Source organism: Budorcas taxicolor, chromosome 7 (genome assembly GCF_023091745.1).
Source record: "Budorcas taxicolor isolate Tak-1 chromosome 7, Takin1.1, whole genome shotgun sequence".
NCBI classification, from domain to species: domain Eukaryota; kingdom Metazoa; phylum Chordata; class Mammalia; order Artiodactyla; family Bovidae; genus Budorcas; species Budorcas taxicolor.
The window spans coordinates 2,866,467-2,886,958 of record NC_068916.1 but is presented as its reverse complement, the minus strand read 5'-3'; the positions used below and the strand labels follow the sequence as shown (position 1 = coordinate 2,886,958).

The window sequence follows — 20,492 nt, the reverse complement described above, 5'->3', positions numbered from 1 at the left end:
AATTTAGACAACTCCCTAAATAGTTAAATTAATTAACTAAATAGTACTTTCATTTAAACACCAGAATACATTTGTCAAAGAGTAAATGCATTTCTTATAAGCTATTTTTAACAAAATTAAGAATATAAATTGGTTTAATTCTATGTGTCAATAAAATCGTTAGTCAAGTAAAAAAGAAAACATAAAATTGAACCATTTGATCTGTGACACTAATTTAACAAATATAATCAAGACCTCCTTAGAATACAGTCTAGAATCACAACATTTTCCTTTTGAGCTCCTGCTGCCTTTGGTATTTATGGAAAACATGGCCGGGAAGGTTCCCGGGAAGGATACGATCAGTGCCTTGGAATATCACACAACCTTTCACCAGCTCTCCCATGATGCAACCCACTGACCAGATATCAACTGAAAATAAAGTGAAATGACAAAATTATGAAGTGCCATGAACAAAACAAAGGTGAAGAAAAGATTTCTAACAGTGCACTAAATACATAAATATGGAAAATCAACGGCCACCTAAGGGTGAACTGTTTTAGACAGTGCGAAAGATTGCTGACCTCTATTTTGGCTTTCAGTTTGCAGCAATCTTGGCTTACAGCTTCAAAGACAGAGTCCCAGAAACAAGGAGTGCCTGTCCCCAGAAAGCTGTTTCCAGGCACGAGCCCACCCCGGCTCCCGGCCTTGTGGTCAGCACCAGGTATCTCCCTGTGAAGGATACAGTCTCTTCCTGGGAACAGGACTTTATGGAGGACCATTTCTGCCATGATGCACCCGACAGACCAGATGTCCACTACCAAATACCAGGTGATTAAAACCAGCCAGAGACCGCCCCCCATGCATGTCTCTTCTCAAACCCCCTCCCAAACAAAGACAGACCCAGCTTGCTAGCAGGACTCATGTGAAATATGAGCACCATGCCTTCAGAACGATCCATTTCTGAACTGTCTAGTCAGCGGGGCCCCACAGGGCCAGGCTTGTTTGGGTCCTAGGAGAGGGCGAGAGGCGCCTCAGCTTCTGGCTGCTCCCCCTCCTCTGCGGGGCCCAGCTGAACAAGGCCTCAGGGGCCTAGACAGAGAGCTCTTCAGTGCCCCTGCTGGTGTAGGCGGGCTGAGAGACGCTCACGGGGCACCGAGTTTCCTCTCACGGCCATGGAGGACTGGAAGGCCACAGGCTTGTGTCCCTCTGAATGGGAGTTCTAAAATATCTGGATAAACTTGAAGCTCAACTCATTTCACATGACAGGCAAACTTTTAGACTCTTTTTTTTTTTAATAAGTAAGTGTGATTTAGTTCTTTTTGACAAATTTTTCAAAAGCTAAGTTTCCAAGAGCTCTGATATTGCTAGAATAAGTTTTGCTGTTAAAAAACAAACACCAGTTTTACACACAAAAAGCACATGCTGTATTATTCCATTTATATCTAGCTCAAAAATAAGAAAAATTAATTTATGGTGCTGGAAATCAGGATAATGGCTTCCCATGGGGGTTGAGACCCAGAGGGGTCCTAGGGAGGCCTCAGTTATGCTGCTGGTTACATGGGTGTGCTCCCACTGAGCTGCACACTTGGGATTCACATATTTTTTTTGGTAAGCATATTATACTTTGATAAATGTTCAAAATATTCATTTCAAAAGTGAATAATTTTAACCAATGGAAATATAAAATTATTTCTCATCTGTGAACTATGATCATCTATGCATAACACAGTCTCCATATTATGTTTCATACAGTTCACAGGAAAGAGAAAAAAAGCTCGTGGTGACTAATAGCACTAATTTTAAGCACTGCGGCCTCCTCCAGTTCCGTCTGTACTCACCGTTCTCTTTGTAGCCCATGCCCAGGATGACTTCGGGTGCCCGGTAATACCGCGTCACCACATAGGGAGTCATCATAAAGTTGGTGCACGCTGTGCGAGCCAGGCCAAAGTCCAGGATCTTAAGGGTGCAGTCTGACTTTACTACAATGTTACTAGGCTTCAGATCCTAGGACAGAAAAGGCTTAAATGAACACGGCGAGCCAAAGCAGGCTAGTACACAATCTCACGTGGGTTACGGCTTTGTGAGGTCGGTGACCACTGGCGTATGTGAGAGTGCTGGGGGAGGGAAGACAGTTAGAACTGAACCCTGGGATTGTAGAGTCATGCTGGGAAACCTAACGCTCAGGCTGAAACCCACACAGAGCAGTCTAGAGAGGCCAGACGGGTGCCCTCATCCGCCGTGCGGGAGCCTTTGCGACTCTGCTCTGCTTGAATCCTTTAGAGAGTCTCTATGCCATCCTCTCCTCCCTCCTGCCACGCCCGCTCATCCTTCAGCTCCCAACAGGCTGGTTCCTCCCTGCTATCCAACAGAAACACAATTCAAGCCCCACGTGTACTTTACAGTTTCTAACAGCCACCTTAAAAATACAGTGACTAGAAGAGGTACGATTTAATTTTAAGAATATTTTCTTTAGTCCAACACAGTGTATTTCCATAGCATTCATTTCTAAAATGTAACCAACATATAAACATTATGGAGATATTTTACATTTTTTGGTACTGTCTTTGAAATCCAGTATTTATTTATAATTATAGCCACATTCTGAGTACTTAATAGCTTCACGTGGCTAGTGGGTATGATACTGGACGGCAGAGGGCTAGAATTCTCGGACCCTGGAATCTCCCAAAGGCTTCTTCTTTCTTTGGAAGAAGAATCCCTCAATTACCAACAAGAACGTCCCATCCCCTGGGACCTGCCGTTCCTGGGCACACACACTCCTCTAAGTCCCTTCTTCACCCCTCCCAGTGAGGGCTCTGTGAGAGGAGGCCTCAAGGTCTCCCTGAGCTCCCAGCACATGGAGTCTGGCACAGCAGATTCTCAGAAAACGTTTGCAGGCGAATGTACGCATCACACTCCACCACACTCTCAACACAGCTCATCACAACTTCTGCTGCTTTTTCCTTCGTTACTCTAGGGCCTTTCTTTACGGTGATCCCCTACATCCTAGACCCTTCCTCAAGCTACAGGAATTTGATTCTTGCCTGGAACTTCGGCCTGAAAACTCATCCTAGAAACTATGACTTCTAAACAATCTATTACGTTCACAGGTGCCTTCCAACGTGTAGCTACAATGTCAAACTGCCAAGTCACATCACACAGTAAATGATGTTTTAGGACCAGCACCTGGCTGAAACTTTCCAATTGCTGTGTCACCAATGGACAGAGGTGTGCCTTGAGTGACAGCTGCCAAATGTTACTGGGATAAGTAGAAAAATATTTAAATTTACATCAGTCAAAACTATGTTTCATTACTGCTAAGGGCTTTCTTTCTGAAAATTCGGAATTCAGTAAAATATAACGTAACTATGCATTGCTTAAAGACATAATGAAAACTCCTACCAAGCCCATGCAGACGCACTGGTCCCTGGCTGGCCCCAGAGCACCTCCTCCAGGCACGTCCCAGCAGGAAGCGCTGAGGGCGGCACGGCCAACCCCACCCCGGCCAACCCCACCCACGGCTGCGAGGCTGCTCAAGAGCAAGCATGGGAAGAACAGGCACCACACTCAAACCAGCGACCTTTTCCTGCGAGCAGGCAGCAATGCAGCTAAGGTAAAGCAACCCAATTTGTTCCTAGGTTCTGTTTTTAGAACCAAAGGATATGGGAAGAACGGGTATTTCAGGATACAAACTGTGCTTAGTCGCTCGGTTGTGTTCAACTCTTTGCAATCCCATGGACTGTACCCTGCCAGCTTCCTCATTCCAAGGAGATTCTCCTTTTTATACCCCATGGACCGTATAAAAAGGCAAAGAGATATGACACCGGAAGATGAGCCCCCATGTCCGAAGGTGTCCAGGATGCTACCGGGGAAGAGCAAAGGGCAATTACTAATAGCTTTACAAAGAATGAAGTGGCTGGGCCAAAGTGGAAACGACACTCAGTTGTGAATATGCCTGGTGGTGAAAGTAATGTCTGATGTTGTAAAGAACAATACTGTATAGGAAGCTGGAATGTTAGGTCCATGAATCAAGATAAATTGGAGATGGTCAAGCAGGAGATGGCAAGACTGACATCTTAGAAATCAGTGAACTAAAACAGACAGGAATCAGTTCAGTTCACTTGCACAGTTGTGTCTGATTCTTTGCGACCTCATGGACTGTAGCATGCCAGGCGTCCCTGTCCATCACCAACTCTTGGAGCTTACTCAAACTCATGTCCATAGAATCGGTGACACCATCCAACCATCCTCTGTTGTCCCCTTCTCCTCCTGCCTTCAATCTTTCCCAGCATCAGGGTCTTTTCCAATGAGTCAGTTCTTCGCATGAGGTGGCCAAAGTACTGGAGCTTCAGCTTCAGCATCAGCCCTTCCAATGAATATTCAGGACTGATTTCCTTTAGAATGGACTGGATGGATCTCTTTGCTGTCCAAGGGACTCTCAAGAGTCTTCTCCAACACCACAGTTCAAAAGCATCAATTCTTCGGCTCTCAGCTTTCTTTATAGTCCAACTCTCACATTCATACATGACTACTGGAAAAACCATAGCTTTGATTATATGGACCTTTGTTGGCAAAGTAATGTCTCTGCTTTTTAATATGCTGTCTAGGTTGGTCATAACTTTTCTTCCAAGGAGCACGCGTCTTTTAATTTCATGGCTGCAATAACCATCTGCAATGATTGTGGAGCCCAAGAAAATAGTCTGTCACTGTTTCCATTGTTTCCCCACCTATTTGCCATGAAGTGATGGGACTGGATGCCATGATCTTAGTTTTCTGAACGTTAAGCTTTAAACCGACTTTTTCACTCTCCTCTCTACTTTCATCAAGAGGCTCTTTAGTTCTTCTTCGCTTTCTGCCATAAGCCTGTGTCATCTGGATATCTGGGGTTATTGATATTTCTCCCAGCAATCTTGATTCCAGCTTGTGCTTATCCAGCCCTGCATTTTGCATGATGTATTCTGAATATAAGTTAAATAAGCAGGGTGACGATATACAGCCTTGATGTACTCCTTTCCCTATTTGGAACCAGTCTGTTGTTCTATGTCCAGTTCTAACTATTGCTTCTTGACGTGCATAGAGATTTCCTAGGAGGCAGGTCAGGTGGTCTGGTATTCCCATCTCTTGAAGAATTTTCTACAGTTTGTTGTGATCCACACAGTCAAAGGCTTTGGCGTAGTCAATAAAGCAGATGTTTTTCTGGAACTCTCTTGCTTTTTCAGTGATCCAATGGAAGTTGGCAATTTCTGGTTCCTCTGCCTTTTGTAAATCCGGTTTGAACATCTGGAAGTTCACGATTCACATACTATTGCTGGCTTGGAGAATGTTCAGCATTACTTTGCTAGTGTGTGCTAAGCTAAGTCACTTCAGTCGTGTCCGACTCTGTGCGACCCCATAGACGGCAGCCCACCAGGCTCCCCCGTCCCTGGGATTCTCCAGGCAAGAACACTGGAGTGGGTTGCCATTTCCTTCTCCATGAAAACATTCCATAAATGAATTTCAGTAACTCTTAAACATTCCACAAAATTTCCTAAGAACCTGTGAGAGTGTAATACCTGGCAATCCTCTCTAAAACAGAAATTCACCTATCTGCTACATTAGTGCTGATGATCTGAAATGTACATGATCTCTAAAAAATAACAGTACTGAATAAAACTGAAAGGATCATCCAAGTTCCTACATAATACCAAAGTATTTATCCAGGATTACTGAATAAATCATAGCAATTTGGTATCCTTTTCAGAAAAAAAAAATCTCAGAACTTACAAGCATGTGGCATTTCACACTGTACCAACTGGGTAACAGTAAATGAAGGTGTAACCACTACAACTTCTTCACCAACTTTTGTGTCCTGAAATATGATGTGTGATGCTAGTGTGTGAGATGAGTGCAACTGTGCAGTAGTTTGAGCATTCTTTCACACTGGCTTTCTTTGGGACTGAAATGAAAACAGACCTTTTCTAGTCCTGTGGCCACTGCTGAGTTTTCAAAACAGGCTGCCATACTGAGTGCAGCACTTTCACAGCATCATCTTTTAGGATGTGAAATAGCTCAAATGGAATCCCATCACTTCCACTAGCTTTGTTCGTAGTGATGCTTCCTAAGGCCCACTTGACTTTGCATTCCAGGATGTCTGGCTCTACGATCACACCATCATGGTTTTCTGGGTCATGAAGATGTTTTTTGTATAGTTCTTCTGTGTATTCTTGCCACCTCTTCTTAGTAACTTCTGCTTCTGTTAAGCTTCATACCATTTCTGTCCTTTAGTGTGCCCATCTTTGCATGAAATGTTCCCTTGGTATCGTTAATTTTCATGAAGAAATCTCTAGTCTTTCCCATTCTATTGGTTTCCTCTATTTCTTTGCATTGATCACTGAGGAAGGCTTTCTTATCTCTCCTTGCTATTCTTCGGAACTCTGCATTAAAATGGGTATATCTTTCCTTTTCTCATTTGCCTTTTGCTTCTCTTCTTGGTCCATGTGTAGAGTCTTCTCTTGTGTTGTTGGAAGAGGCTGTTTGCTATGACCAGTGTGTTCTCTTGGCACAACTCTGTTTGCCTTTGACCTGCTTTGTTTTGTACTCCAAGGCCCAATTTGCCTGTTACTCCAGGTATCTCTTAACTTCCTACTTTTGCATGTAAAAGTAGGAAGTCAGACATGAATGGGTGAATTTAATTCAGATGACCATTCTATCTACTACTGTGGGCAAGAATACCTTAGAGGAAATGGAATAGCCCTCATATTCAACAAAAAAGTAGAAAATGTAGTACTTGGGTGCAGTCTCAAAAATGACTGAATGGGTTCCAAGGCAACCCATTCAGCATCACAGTAATCCAATTCTATAGCCCAACTAGTAATGCTGAAGAAGGTGAAGCTGAATGGTTCTATGAAGACCTACAAGAGCTTCTAGAAGTAACACCTAAAAGAGATGTTCTTTTCTGCACAGAGGATTGGAATGCAGAAGTAGGAAGTCAAGAGATACCCGGAATAACAGGCAAGTTTGGCCTTGGAGTACAAAATGAAGCAGGACAAAGGCTAACAGAGTTTTGTCATGAGAATGTGCTGGTCATAGCAAACACCCTTTCTCAAAAACCCACAAAAGACTACTCTACATATGGATATTGCCAGATGGTCAATATCCAAAGCTGATTATGTTCTTAGAAGCCAAAGATGGAGAAGCTCTATACAGTCAGTAAAAACAAGACTTGGAGCTGATTGTGGCTCAGATCATGAGCTCCTAATTGCAAAATCAGGCTTAAATTGAAGTAGGGAAAACTACTAGGCCATTCAGGTATGACCTAAATCAAACCCCTTATGATTATACAGGGGACGTGATGAAAAGATTCAAGGGATTATATCTGGTAAACAGTGTGCCTGAAGAACTATGGATGGAAGTTCATAACATTGTACAGGAGACAGTGACCAAAACCATCCTAAAGAAAAAGAAATGCGAGAAGGCAAAGTTGTTGCCTCAGAATGCCTTACAAATAACCAAGGAAAGAAGAAAAGCAAAGAAAGGCAAGGGAGAAAGGGAAAGATAGACCCAACTGAATGCAGAGTTCCAAAGAATACCAAGGAGAGATAAGAAGGCCTTCTTAAATAAGCAACGCAAAGAAATAGAGGAAAACAGCAGAACGGGAAAGGCTAGTGATCTCTTCAAGAAAGCTGGAGATATCAAGGGAACATCTCTTGCAAGGATGGGTATGATAAAGGACAGAAGGTCCTTACCATTAAGGACCTAACAGAAGCAGAAGAGATTAGGAAGAGGTGGCAAGAATACACGGAAGAACTATACAAAAAACATCTTAATGACCAGGATAACCATGATAGTGTGGTTACTCACCTAGAGCCAGACACCCTGGAGTGTGGAGTCCAGTGGGCCTTAGGAAGGATCACACTCTGATGCTGTTACAGAGCTGCACTCAATATGGCAGCAAATTTGGAAAACTCAGCAGTGGCTACAATACTGGAAAAATTCAGTTTTCATTCCAATCCCCAAGAAAGGCAATGCCAAAGAATGTTCCAACTACCATACAACTGCACACATTTTACATCCTAGCAAGGTTATGCTCAAAATCCTTCAAGCTAGGCTTCAGCAGTATGTGAAATAAGGACTTCCAGACGTACAAGCTAGGTTTCAAAGAGGCACAGGAACCAGAGATCAAATTGCCAGCATTCAATGGATCATGGAGAAAGCAAGGGAGTTCCAAAAAAACAATCTACTTCTGCTTCTTGGGTTATGCTAAAACCTTTGTGTAATCACAACAAACTGGAAAATTCTCAATAAGATGGGAATAACAGACCACCTTACCTGTCTCCTGAGAAATCTGTATGTAGGCCAAGAAGCAACAATCAGAATCTTACATGGAATAACTGACTGGTTCCAAATTTGTTAAGGAGTACAACAAGGCTGTTGGAGAAGGCAATGGCACCCCACTCCAGTACTCTTGCCTGGAAAATCCCATGGGCAGAGGAACCTGGTAGGCTGCAGTCCATGGGTCGCTAAAAGTCGGACACGACTGAGTGACTTCACTTTCACTTTTCACTTTCATGCATTGGAGAAGGAAATGGCAACCCACTCCAGTGTTCTTGCCTGGAGAATCCCAGGGATGGGGGAGCCTGGTGGGCTTCCATCTATGAGGTCGCACAGAGTCAGACACGACTGGAGTGACTTAGCAGTAGCAGCACAAGAAGGCTATATACTGTCACCCTGCTTAATATATGCAGAGTACATCATGGAAATGCCAGGCTGGAATAATCACAAGCTGGAATCAAGATTGCCAGGAGAAATATCAAGAACTTCAGATATGCACATGATATCACTCTGATGGGGAAAGTGAGGAGGAACTAAACAGCCTCTTGATGAGGGTGAAAAAGCTTGTTTGAAACTGAACATAAAAAAACTATGATTATGGTGTCCGGTCCCATCATTTCATGGCAAACAGAAGGGGAAAAAGTGGAAGCAGTGACAGACTTTCTCTTCTTGGGCTCCAGAATCACTGCAGACAGTGACTGCAGCCATGAAATTAGAAGACGCTTGCTCCTTGAAAGGGAAGCTATGACCAGCCTAGACAGCACATTAAAAAGGAGAGATGTCACTTTGCCACCAACAGTCCATATAATCAAAGCTACGGTTTTTCCAGTAGTCATGTGTAGATGTGAGAGCTGGACCATAAGGACGGCTGAGCGCCAAAGAATTCATGCTTTCTAACTGTAGTGCTGAAGAAGACTCTTTAGAGTCCATCAGACTGCAAGGAGATGAGACAGTCAATCCTAATGGAAATCAACTCTGAATATTCATTGGAAGGACTGATTTTGAAGGTGAAGCTCCAATACTTTGGACACCTGATGCAAAGAGCTGACTCACTGGAAAAGATCCTGACGCTGGCAAAGCCTGAAAGCAACAGAAGCGGGTGGGAGAGGAAGAGATGGTTAGATAGCACCACTGATGCAATGCACGTGAATCTGAGCAAACTTGAGGAGAGGGTGGAGGACAGAGGAACCTGCCGTGCCGCAAAGAGCTGGACATGACGTCGCGATATGAGTTAACAACATACTTGACCACCCAGCAGTCCCTGAAATCCAGCCTGGCCTTGAACTAACACAGCCACACGAACAAGGATGATCAGAGTAGCATCATTCAGCCTGATGAACTGCTGTGTGGTTAGAAAACATGGCCATGCCAGCCACGTCTGTCATAAAGAGTGGCACAAGAGTGTCTCTTGCACTGATTTTGTTGGACCAACCGCCATCCAAGTAAAGATGGACTTTACTGCCATCTACTGGACAACAATGAGAGTCAAATGCAAACCTATGGAATCAAGCTGTGGAAAGGTGTGGATCTTGTCCTGCCCGGAATGGTAGATGGGGCCGTGTTGGGAGGCAATGGAAGGTGCCTAAAGAGGTCCCGGGGCTTCTGAGGGTTCCCCACACACACGGCCCCATCATTCTCCACACACAACCAGAAGCAGCTTTCCACAAAAGAAGTGGATTTGTACTTTGAAGATGGCAGAGTAAAGACAATTCTGCCCCTTCAAATCCTGAAAACCATCCCAAACAAGGAAAACAAGAAATACACAGTAAAACACAAATGCCACCTAAATTTGGGGGCTTAACTCACAGAATATGGGGATGGCACCCCTGGGGCAGCCAACAAGGGTATACGAAACACTTGTAACCAGACACAGGCAGGAGCAGAGGAGTCGAGGCTGCGGGCGTCGTCATTCCTCATCAGTTCTCCATCTAGAACCCGCTGCCTGAAGAAGTGTAACAGCTGTCCACTGACCTGATTTCCTCACATGTACCTATGACTGCTTACTCGGTTGACTGTATCTGGGGACAGGAGCCTAAGCAGACATTTGGAGAAGTATTAGACATTGAAGTTCTAAGTGGACACTGAAAGTCAAAGACTCCAAACAACATCGTGCCTCCCCCAGCTGGTGGTAGGGGGTGGTCATGGAGGCCAGCTAATAAACGGAGACTGGTCCAGATCTCTCCCACCTATATTATGACACAGGCCTGGGCCAAAACTGTGACAGAAGATTGTTGTCCATCTCACATGGTTTGTGATCCTCTTATCTAATCAGTATGGGAGAATGCATTTGCCCAATCAATGACTATATGACACACCTAAGGCCTTATTAATCTGCTCTGGCAACAACACTGTGTCCAGCATAGCAGCTACAATCAGGACTCCTGGTCAGCTAAGTCTTGGTGGTCGACATTCTCTAGCATCCATCTAGTTTCTTCTAGTTTCTTCAAGGGCTGGACGAGTGAATTACACTGAGCTGGGAGGGACCACCACCCTGACATTTTTAGGTTCTAACGGTGGCAGTAATCTCCTCCATTCTCCCCCATCTCCCAGAGTTTAATACCGTTTTTGATGTACTATCTTGGGGATGGCAGTTTCACGTTTCCACTTGGCCTTGCCAATCAAGATAACTCTTAACTGCGGACCAAAGAACAAATGCAGGGGTCAATTTGCCAGGAGTATCAACTGTCAAGTGTATCAGTTCCAATCACATACTTGAGGACTGGGAAGATGACTGCTGCGTGGACCACAGGGTCCGTTTTGGACCACCAGACTCGTACACTTCAGGAATGAACAATGCAGAGAATGAGGACCTGCTGTGTCTCCGAGATCAACACCTGGTGAAAGGGACTACGGTTTGTCTCTCCCCCTCAGGAAGGGAGGCTCATGAGGAGCCTGCTCTTGACCTGTGTGCAGAAGCAGAGCGGAGACGGACAGGGGTGGACAGTGGTATCCATGAAAATGCCTGTCTCTCTCTCTACTGTGGGAGTGCAACTGACAGACATGCCCTGAGGTGCCCTAAGCCTCCCCTCCGCTCACAAGGCCACAAGTCCCACACTGGCTCTTGGCCAGCAACTGCATGGAGAAGGAGGCCGTTTCCTCTGAGATACTGGATTCCTCTAACAGGCTGCTTCCAACCCTTCTTCACACCCTTTCTATGCCAAGGGGTCAGACTGTGCGGTCCCCTGCCAGCTTTCCCCCCTCCTCTGACTCCCTCCTTCTGTTCTTCCTCAGAGGCCTTCTCTCTGCATCTCCCGCATGTCTAATGCCATCATGGCACACTAATGCCTTCAGTGAAAACCCTCATATGCTCTATGGCGATGGAAGTCAGCACACAGGAATAAACAACTTGGCCAGGTGGAGTAATCCCAACCTCAGTGAGTGGCCCGCAGTGAGATAAAGTGGACCACAACTCTGGAAAGGGCTGTGGAATTAAATGACAAGCACTGTAGAAGGCAGGATGGGGTAGGGAGCAGAATGCTGAGGGATTTGCGGGGGATGGGGGTGGGTGGGGGGAAGATTCGCAGAAAGGTGAAGGCAGAGCTCTCAGACCCCCACAGAAGATCTTGGCTGTTTCTTCACTTCTCATCAGTCAGTTCAGTTGCTCAGTTGTGTCTAACTGCAGCACGCCAGGCTTCCCTGTCCATCACCAACTCCCAGAGCTTGATCAAACTCACGTCTGTTGAGTCGGTGATGCCATCCAACTATCTCATCCTCTGTCTTCCCCTTCTCCTCCTGCCTTCAATCTTTCCCAGCATCAGGGTCTTTTCCAATGAGTCAGCTCTTCGCATCAGGTGCCAAAGTACTGAAGCTTCAGCTTCAGTATCAGTCCTTCCAATCAATATTCAGGGTAGATTTCTTTTCCGATTGACTGGTTTGACCTCCTTGCAGTCCAAGGGACTCTCAAGTGTCTTCTCCAACACCAACACCACAGTTCAAAAGCATCAATTCCGATTGACTGGTTTGACCTCCTTGCAGTCCAAGGGACTCTCTAGAGTCTTCTCCAACACCAACACCACAGTTCAAAAGCATCAATTCTTCGGCGCTCAGCTTTCTTTATGGTCCAACTCTCACATTCATATATGACTACTGGAAAAACCATAGTTTTGACTATATAGACATACATATTGAAAATTACTTTAAATGTGAATGGATTAAATGAACCAACCAAAAGACACAGACCAGCTGGGTGGATGAAAACATGTGCATGTATGCACTTTCACTTACCACATTACTTTACATAACCCCTCCAAACTGTATGTAATTATCTTACATTGTTTAGGTTAATCATGTCTCTATTATGGCTTACAGTTGTAATTATCTTTTTTTTGGTCTGGATATTGATTATGAAAACTGATCAACATCTTTTATTATTGTGATTATGTAACTATTATTCACTTAATACCATTGTATCATGATTGAGCAACAGAAAATAACACAATTCTGTAACAGTAAAACTATCATTTAATAGAAAAAAAACTTCAAAGAAATTCTAGCCTTGTAGAGACGACAGTGCCTTCATGCAAGAAGAAAATGCTATTTCCCACAACCAAGACATGGAAGCAATCCAAGTAAGTGCCTAATAATACGACTGAATAAAAAGATGTGTTGTATGATTGTATGTATATATGTGTATATATATGTGTGTGTGTGTGTGTGTATGTATATATATATATATATATATATATATATATGGTCCTCTGTGTTGGTTCAGCAGGTAAATAATCTGCATGCAATGCAGGAGATGTGGGTTCAATCCCTGGGTTGGGAAGATCCCCTGGGTGAGAAAAATGGCAAACCACTCCAGTATTTGTGTCTGAAAAGTTCCATGCACAGAGGAGCCTGGAGGCTACAGTTCAAAGGGTCGCAAAGAAGTGGACATGACTGAATGACTAAGCATATATATACATATATATAGGATGGAATATTACTCAGTCATAAAAATGAACGAAATATTGCCATTTGCAGCAATGTAAATGGACCTAGAGCATATTATGTTTAGTGAAACAAGTCAGAGAAAGACAAATACTATATGATATCAATCACTTGGTATCTAAAAAATGCTACACATAAATGTATATACAAAATAGAAACAGACTCACAGATAGAGAAAACAAATTTGTGGTTAACAAAAGGGAGAGGGAAGTGGGGAGGGACAATTTAGGGGTTTGAGATTAACAGATAAAAGTAGCATATATAAGGAAGATATATAAAGGAAGCAACAAGGCTATACTGTACAGCACAAGGAATTACGCCATTATCTTATAACAACCTATAAAAGAATATAAAAACCTGCACGCAATCAATGCTGGAGAGGTGTGGAGAAAAGGGAACCCTCCTACACTGTTGGTGGGAATGCAAACTAGTACAGCCACTATGGAGAACAGTGTGGAGATTCCTTTAAAAATTGCAAATAGAACTACCTTATGACCCAGCAATCCCACTGCTGGGCATACACACCGAGGAAACCGGAATTGAAAGAGACACATGCACCCCAATGTTCATCGCAGCACTGTTTATAATAGCCAGGACATGGAAGCAACCTAGATGTCCATCAGCAGATGAATGGATAAGAAAGCTGTGGTACATATACACAATGGAGTATTACTCAGCCGTTAAAAAGAATACATTTGAATCAGTTCTGATGAGATGGATGAAACTGGAGCCGATTATACAGAGCGAAGTAAGCCAGAAAGAAAAACACCAATACAGTATACTAACACATATATATGGAATTTAGAAAGATGGCAATGACGACCCTGTATGCAAGACAGCAAAAAAGACACAGAGGTGTATAACGGACTTTTGGACTCAGAGGGAGAGGGAGAGGGTGGGATGATTTGGGAGAATGGCATTGTAACATGTATACTATCATGTAAGAATCAAATCGCCAGTCTATGTCCAACGCAGGATACAGCATGCTTGGGGCTGGTGCACGGGGATGACCCAGAGAGATGTTATGGGGAGGGAGGTGGGAGGGGGATTCATGTTTGGGAACGCATGTACACCCGTGGTAGATTCATGTCAATGTATGGCAAAACCAATACAGTATTGCAAAGTTAAAAAAAAAAAAAGATTAAAAAAAAAAGTTGAATATAATCTCCAAAGATACTGAATCACTAGGCTGTACACCTGAAACTAATACAATATTGTAAATCAATCATATTCCAATTTAAAAAAAGAACAAAATGCTATAAAAAGGAACTTTTAAAGATAAAAAAAGAGCTCCAACTAACTGGTACTTCAGAGAAAGACAGAATAAAAAACACATTTCTATTCTGAAAGAAATAATACAAAGTTCCCAGAACTCTATGGCACATCCTTCCAGACTGAAGTGCCCACCACAATTAATGAAAAAAATTTCCATATGATGGCATATCACCGTAACATTTCAGAATACAAGAAATAAAGAAACTTTAAAAGACGTTTTCAGAGATAAAAACAAAACCCAAACCAGGGCATCTGCAAAGGATCTGTAATAAGAATAGCACAGAAAGTTCAAAAGCCATACAACACTACAGTACAATGGTACAGTACTTATACCTCAGGGGGCAACTGATTTACAACCAAGAATTTTGTATCCAACCAAATCATTAATTATATGACAGGGCAGAAGAGGAGTTTCAGATATCTGAGACCTCAAAAACTTTACTTTCCAGGCACCACTTTTGGGGAAGCTATTGGAGGATATGTCCCACCAAAACAAAGGAGAGATGGGTGTCAGGAAGCAGAGAGAGGTGAAGGAAATCCTCAGGAAAATGCTGGGGCAAGGCCAGGATAAGGCCTCGGCATCAGGTATGGGGGTGGCCAGTCCAGATGTGAGCAGGGCTGAGATTCCACAAGACAATCAAACCAATGAAACAGTTAAGCCATCTGCAGCAAGAGAACACTTAGACACCTGGCAGAAAACGTAAGGTTTAATTAGCAGTAAAGACATGGAAAACTGCTTCCTCCTTCAAACAAACAACAGAGACCGCAGCTCTAACAAGTGAAAGACAAGTGTTGTTAACTCTAGGGACAAAAAGTTGAAAAGAAAAGAAATATAATCATGGTATAAATGAAAGCTTAACTGTGAAAAGTGTTTATAGGCCCTGATGTAAAACTTACATCTGATCTAAACCAATTATACTGTAACTAATTGGGAGAACAGGGGAGAGAAAGAGAGCTAAATCAGTACCTTATGTCCCAAACTGAAGAGAGATCAACAAATAGAGATCTAATCATATTGTTTCAAAATATAAACACCAAAATAACAGCTAAAAGAACTGAATGAGTGCTTCTGGGGAGAGTAAAATAGGAGGGAGGAGGTGAGGGTTCCTTTTTAATAAGTTGTCCTTGATAAAAATAAAAAAACAGATTGACCAACTCATTCAGCAAGCTGCAGAACAATCATGTACAAGATGATCCTATTTTTAAAAAATATAAGTTATAAAGGACATAAGTATAAACAGATATGCTGGTATTACATAAGTAAGAAGATGTATCGGTGTAAAGGCAGGAAGAAAAAACCCAAATGCCATCAATGGCCTCCTCCAGGTGGCAATGGAGGGCTGGGGGACTTTACTTTCCATTTGTTTTTAATTATACAACACAAAAGTGGTAGGATTACAGCTGTTTTATTTTTCAAGTAATTAAATTGTATGTTTATTTTGAAACCATCTTAGTAAGCAAAACTGAACGTGTGTATCTATGCCTGTGGTATCAGTTCAGTTTAGCTTAGTTGCTCAGTTGTGTCCAGCTCCTTGCAACCCTGTGGACTGCAGCACGCCAGGCCTCCCTGTCCATCACCAACTCCGGGAGCTTACTCAAACTCATGTCCATCTCATCCTGTCATCTCCTTCTCCTCCTGCTTTCAATCTTTCCCAGCATCAGAGTCTTTTCAAGTGAGTCAGCTCTTCGCATCAGGTGGCCAAAGTATTGGAGTTTCAGCTTCAGTATCAGTCCTTCCAGTCAATATTCAGGTTGATTTCCTTTAGGATTGACTGATTTGATCTTGCAGTCCAAGGGACTCTCAAGAGTCTTCTCCAGCACCACAGTTCAAAAGCATCAGTTCTTTGGCGCTCAACCTTCTTTATAGTCCAGCTCTCACATGCATGCACATGCATGACTACTGGGAAAACCGTAATCTTGACTAGACCACCATAAGGCTGGTGTCATCTGCATATCTGAGGTTATTGCTATTTCTCCCGGCAATCTTGATTCCAGCTTGTGCTTCATCCAGCCCAGTGTTTCTCATGATGTACTCTGCATATGAGTTAAATAAGCAGGGTGACAATATACAGCCTTGACGTACTCCTTTTCCTATTTGGAACCAGTCTGTTGTTCCATGTCCAGTTCTAACTGTTGCTTCCTGACCTGCATACAGATTTCTCAAGAGGCAGGTTAGGTGGTCTGGGATTCCCATCTCTTTCAGAATTTTCCAGTTTATTGTGATTCACATAGTCAAAGGCTTTGGCATAGTCAATAAAGCAGAAATAGATGTTTTTCTGGAACTCTCTTGCTTTTCTGATGACCCAGTGGATGTTGGCAATTTGATCTCTGGTTCCTTTGCCTTTTCTAAAACCATCTTGAACATCTGGAATTTCACGGTTCATGTACTGTTGAAGCCTGGCTTGGAGAATTTTGAGCATTACTTTACTAGCATGTGAGATGAGCGCAATTGTGCGGTAGTTTGAGCATTCTTTGGCATTGGCTTTCTTTGAGACTAATGAAAACTGACCTTTTCCAGTCCTGTGGAAAAGGCAATCAGCAGTCCTACTGCTGAGTTTTCCAAATTTGCTGGCATATTAAATGCAGCACTTTCACAGCATCATCTTTTAGGATTTGAAATAGCTCAACTGGAATTCCATCACTTCCACTAGCTTTGTTCATGGTGATGCTTCCTAAGGCCCAAAGGCCCACTTGACTTCACATTCTAGGATGTCTGGCTCTAGGTGAGTGATCAAACCATCGTGATTATCTGGGTCGTGAAGATCTTTTTTATACAGTTCTTATGTGTATTCTTGCCACCTTTTCTTAATATCTTCTTCTGTTAGGTCCATATCATTTCTGTCCTTTATTGAGCCCATCTTTGCATGAAATGTTCCCTTGGTATCTCTAATTTTCTTGAAGAGATCTCTAGGCTTTCCCATTCTATTGGTTTCCTCTATTTCTTTGAATTGATCGCTGAGGAAGGCTTTCTTATTTCTCGTTGCTATTCTTTGGAACTCTGCATTCAAATGGGTATATCTTTCCTTTCCTCCTTTGCTTTTTGCTTCTCTTCTTTTCACAGCTATTTGTAAGGCCTCTTCAGACAACCATTTTGCTTTTTTGCATTTCTTTTCCATGGGGATGGTCTTGCTCCCTGTCTCCTGTCAAATGTCATGAACCTCCATCCATAGTTCATCAGGCACTCTATCAGATTGAGTCCCTTAAATGCATTTCTCACTTCCACTGTTTTAGGTCATACGTGAATGGTTCAATGATTTTCCTTTCTTTCTTCAATTTCAGTCTGAATTTGGCAATAAGGAGTTCACGATCTGAACCACAGTCAGCTCCCCGTCTTGTTTTTGCTGGCTGTATAGAGCTTCTCCATCTTTGGCTGCAGAGAATATAATCTATTTGAGTTCGGTGTTGACCATCTGGTGATGTCCATGTGTAGAGTCTTCTCCTGTGTTGTTGGAAGAGAGTATTTGCTATGACCAGTGGGTTCTCTTTGCAAAACTCTAGCCTTTGCCCTGCTTCATTCCATATTCCAAGGCCAAATTTGCCTGTTACTCCAGGTGTTTCTTGACTTCCTACTTTTGCATTCCAGTTCCCTATAATGAAAAGGACATCTTTTTTGGGTGTTATTTCTAGAAGGTCTTGTAGGTCTTCATAGAACCATTCAACTTCAGCTTCTTCAGCGTTACTGGTCAGGGTTATAGACTTGGATAACTGTGACATTGAATGGTTTGCCTTGGAAACGAACAGAGATCATTCTGTTGTTTTTGAGATTGCATCCAAGTACTGCATTTCAGACTCTCTTGTTGGCTATGATGGCTACTCCATTTCTTCTAAGGGATTCTTGCCCACAGTAGTAGATATAATGGTCATCTGAGTTAAATTCACCCATTCCAGTCCACTTTAGTTCGCTGATTCCTAGAATGTCGATGTTCACTCTTGCCATCTCCTGTGTGACCATTTCCAGTTTGCCTTGATTCATGGACCTAACATTCGAGGTTCCTATGCAATATTGCTCTTACAGTATTGGACCTTGCTTCTGTCACCAGTCACATCCACAACTGGGTGTTGTTTTTGTTTTGGCTCCGTCTCTTCATTCTTTGTGGAGTTATTTCTCCACTGATCTCCAATAGCGTGTTGGGCACCTACCGACCTGGGGCAGAGAAGGAAATGGCAACCCACTCTAGTACTTTTGCCTGGAAAATTCCATGGATGCAGGAGCCTGGTGGGCTGCAGTCCATGGGGTCACAAAGAGTCGGACATGACTGAGTGACTTCACCTTCTTTCTATAGTTCCTTTCGGAGAAGGAAATGGCAACCCACTCCAGTGTTCTTGCCTGGAGAATCCCATGGATAGAGAGGCCTGGTGGGCTGCAGTCTAAGGGGTTGCAAAGAGTCGGACACGACTAAGCAACTAACACACACACACACAGTGACCTGGGGAGTTCATCTTTCAGTGTCCTATCTTTTTGCCTTTTCATACTGTTCATGGGGTTCTCAAGGCAAGAATACTGAAGTTGTTTGCCATTCCCTTCTCCAGTGGACCACATTTTGTCTATATGGTGTTGCTGCTGCTAAGTCGCTTCAGTCATGCCCGACTCTGTGTGATCCCATAGATGGCAGCCCACCAGACTCTTCTGTCCATAGGATTCTCCAGGGAAGAATACTGGAGTGAGTTGCCATTTCCTTCTCCAATGCATGCATGCATGCTAAGTCGCTTCAGTCATGTCCAATTCTGTGTGACCCAACGGACAGCAGCCCACCAGGCCCCTCTGTCTATGAGATTCTCCAGGCAAGAATACTGGAGTGGGTTGCCACTTCCTTCTCCATCTATGGTATTGTATACAGAAAAAAGGACAGGAAAAGTTCACAGGAAACCATTAACACGCTAAAGGGTAACTGTGGTTGCTCACCTCTCGGGACCTGGAGGAGGGGTGGGTGTGCAAACAGGGGCGTTATCCACCTTCCCCACAATGTGCACGTGGTGCTCTCAAGCAAACACAGAGTCCACAGTCCTACTGAAGTGTGAACCAGAAGGCATAAGACAAGGGGAGGGAGAACCAGTGGGGAGATAGGATGGAGAGGTGGTTAGCGAAATCATGCTGGGCAAACCAAAAACTTCCTTGACCCTATGTGACTTTCCAGTCTGCAGGTGTGGGCCTACACTGCAAGGACCAAACATCACCTAACACAGGCAAGTGTATGCTACAGCTCTCACAAGGCACCCCTGAAACGAGAGGATACTGCTTCGCCATGTATGTCTGGGCCCAAGCGGGGAGACACAGCAAGACAAACTGTTTGCTTAACAGTAAGGAAGCCTAATTATCTGAGAACTTATTCTCAGGCAAGACCTTAATACAATATGTATTTAAGAGAAATTAAGAGTGCCTTAATTTATATAAAGGTCTGTGAATGTTTTAGGGTGACAATATACAGCCTTGACGTACACCTTTTCCTATTTAGAACCAGTCTGTTGTTCCATGTCCAGTTCTAACTGTTGCTTCCTGACCTGCATACAGATTTCTCAAGATTGCCGGGAGAAATATCAAATAACCTCAGATATGCAGATGACACCACCCTTATGGCAGAAAGTGAAGAGGAGCTAAAAAGCCTCTTGATGAAAGTGAAAGAGGAGAGCGAAAAAGTTGGCTTAAAGCTCAACACTCAGAAAACGAAGATCATGGCATCCGGTCCCATCACTTCATGGGAAATAGATGGGGAAACAGTGGAAACAGTGGCAGACTTATTTTTTTGGGCTCCCAAATCACTGCAGATGGTGACTGTGGCCATGAAATTAAAAGATGCTTACTCCTTGGAAAGTTATGACCAACCTAGATAGTATATTCAAAAGCAGAGACATTACTTTGCCGACTAAGGTCCGTCTAGTCAAGGCTATGGTTTTTCCTGTGGTCATGTATGGATGTGAGAGTTGGACTGTGAAGAAGGCTGAGCACCGAAGAATTGATGCTTTTGAACTGTGGTGTTGGAGAAGACTCTTGAGAGTCCCTT

At 43.4% G+C, this 20,492-nt stretch overlaps 1 protein-coding gene across 5 annotated transcripts in view; it reads right to left on the bottom strand.

Annotated features, from left to right (window-relative positions):
* Window positions 1-20,492, bottom strand: part of MAPK9 (mitogen-activated protein kinase 9) — a 69,995-nt gene that overhangs the window by 12,335 nt on the left and 37,168 nt on the right. For 3 of the 5 annotated variants that reach the window (XM_052644098.1, XM_052644100.1, XM_052644101.1), the window contains exons 6-7: window positions 1,818-1,983; window positions 337-408 (exon numbers count right to left, since the gene is read on the bottom strand). In XM_052644098.1, the coding sequence (XP_052500058.1) occupies window positions 337-408; window positions 1,818-1,983 (238 nt within the window). Of the gene's footprint in view, window positions 1-336; window positions 409-721; window positions 794-1,817; window positions 1,984-20,492 lie in introns of all 5 variants that reach the window. The other 2 variants (XM_052644099.1, XM_052644102.1) reach the window with 2 other exon arrangements.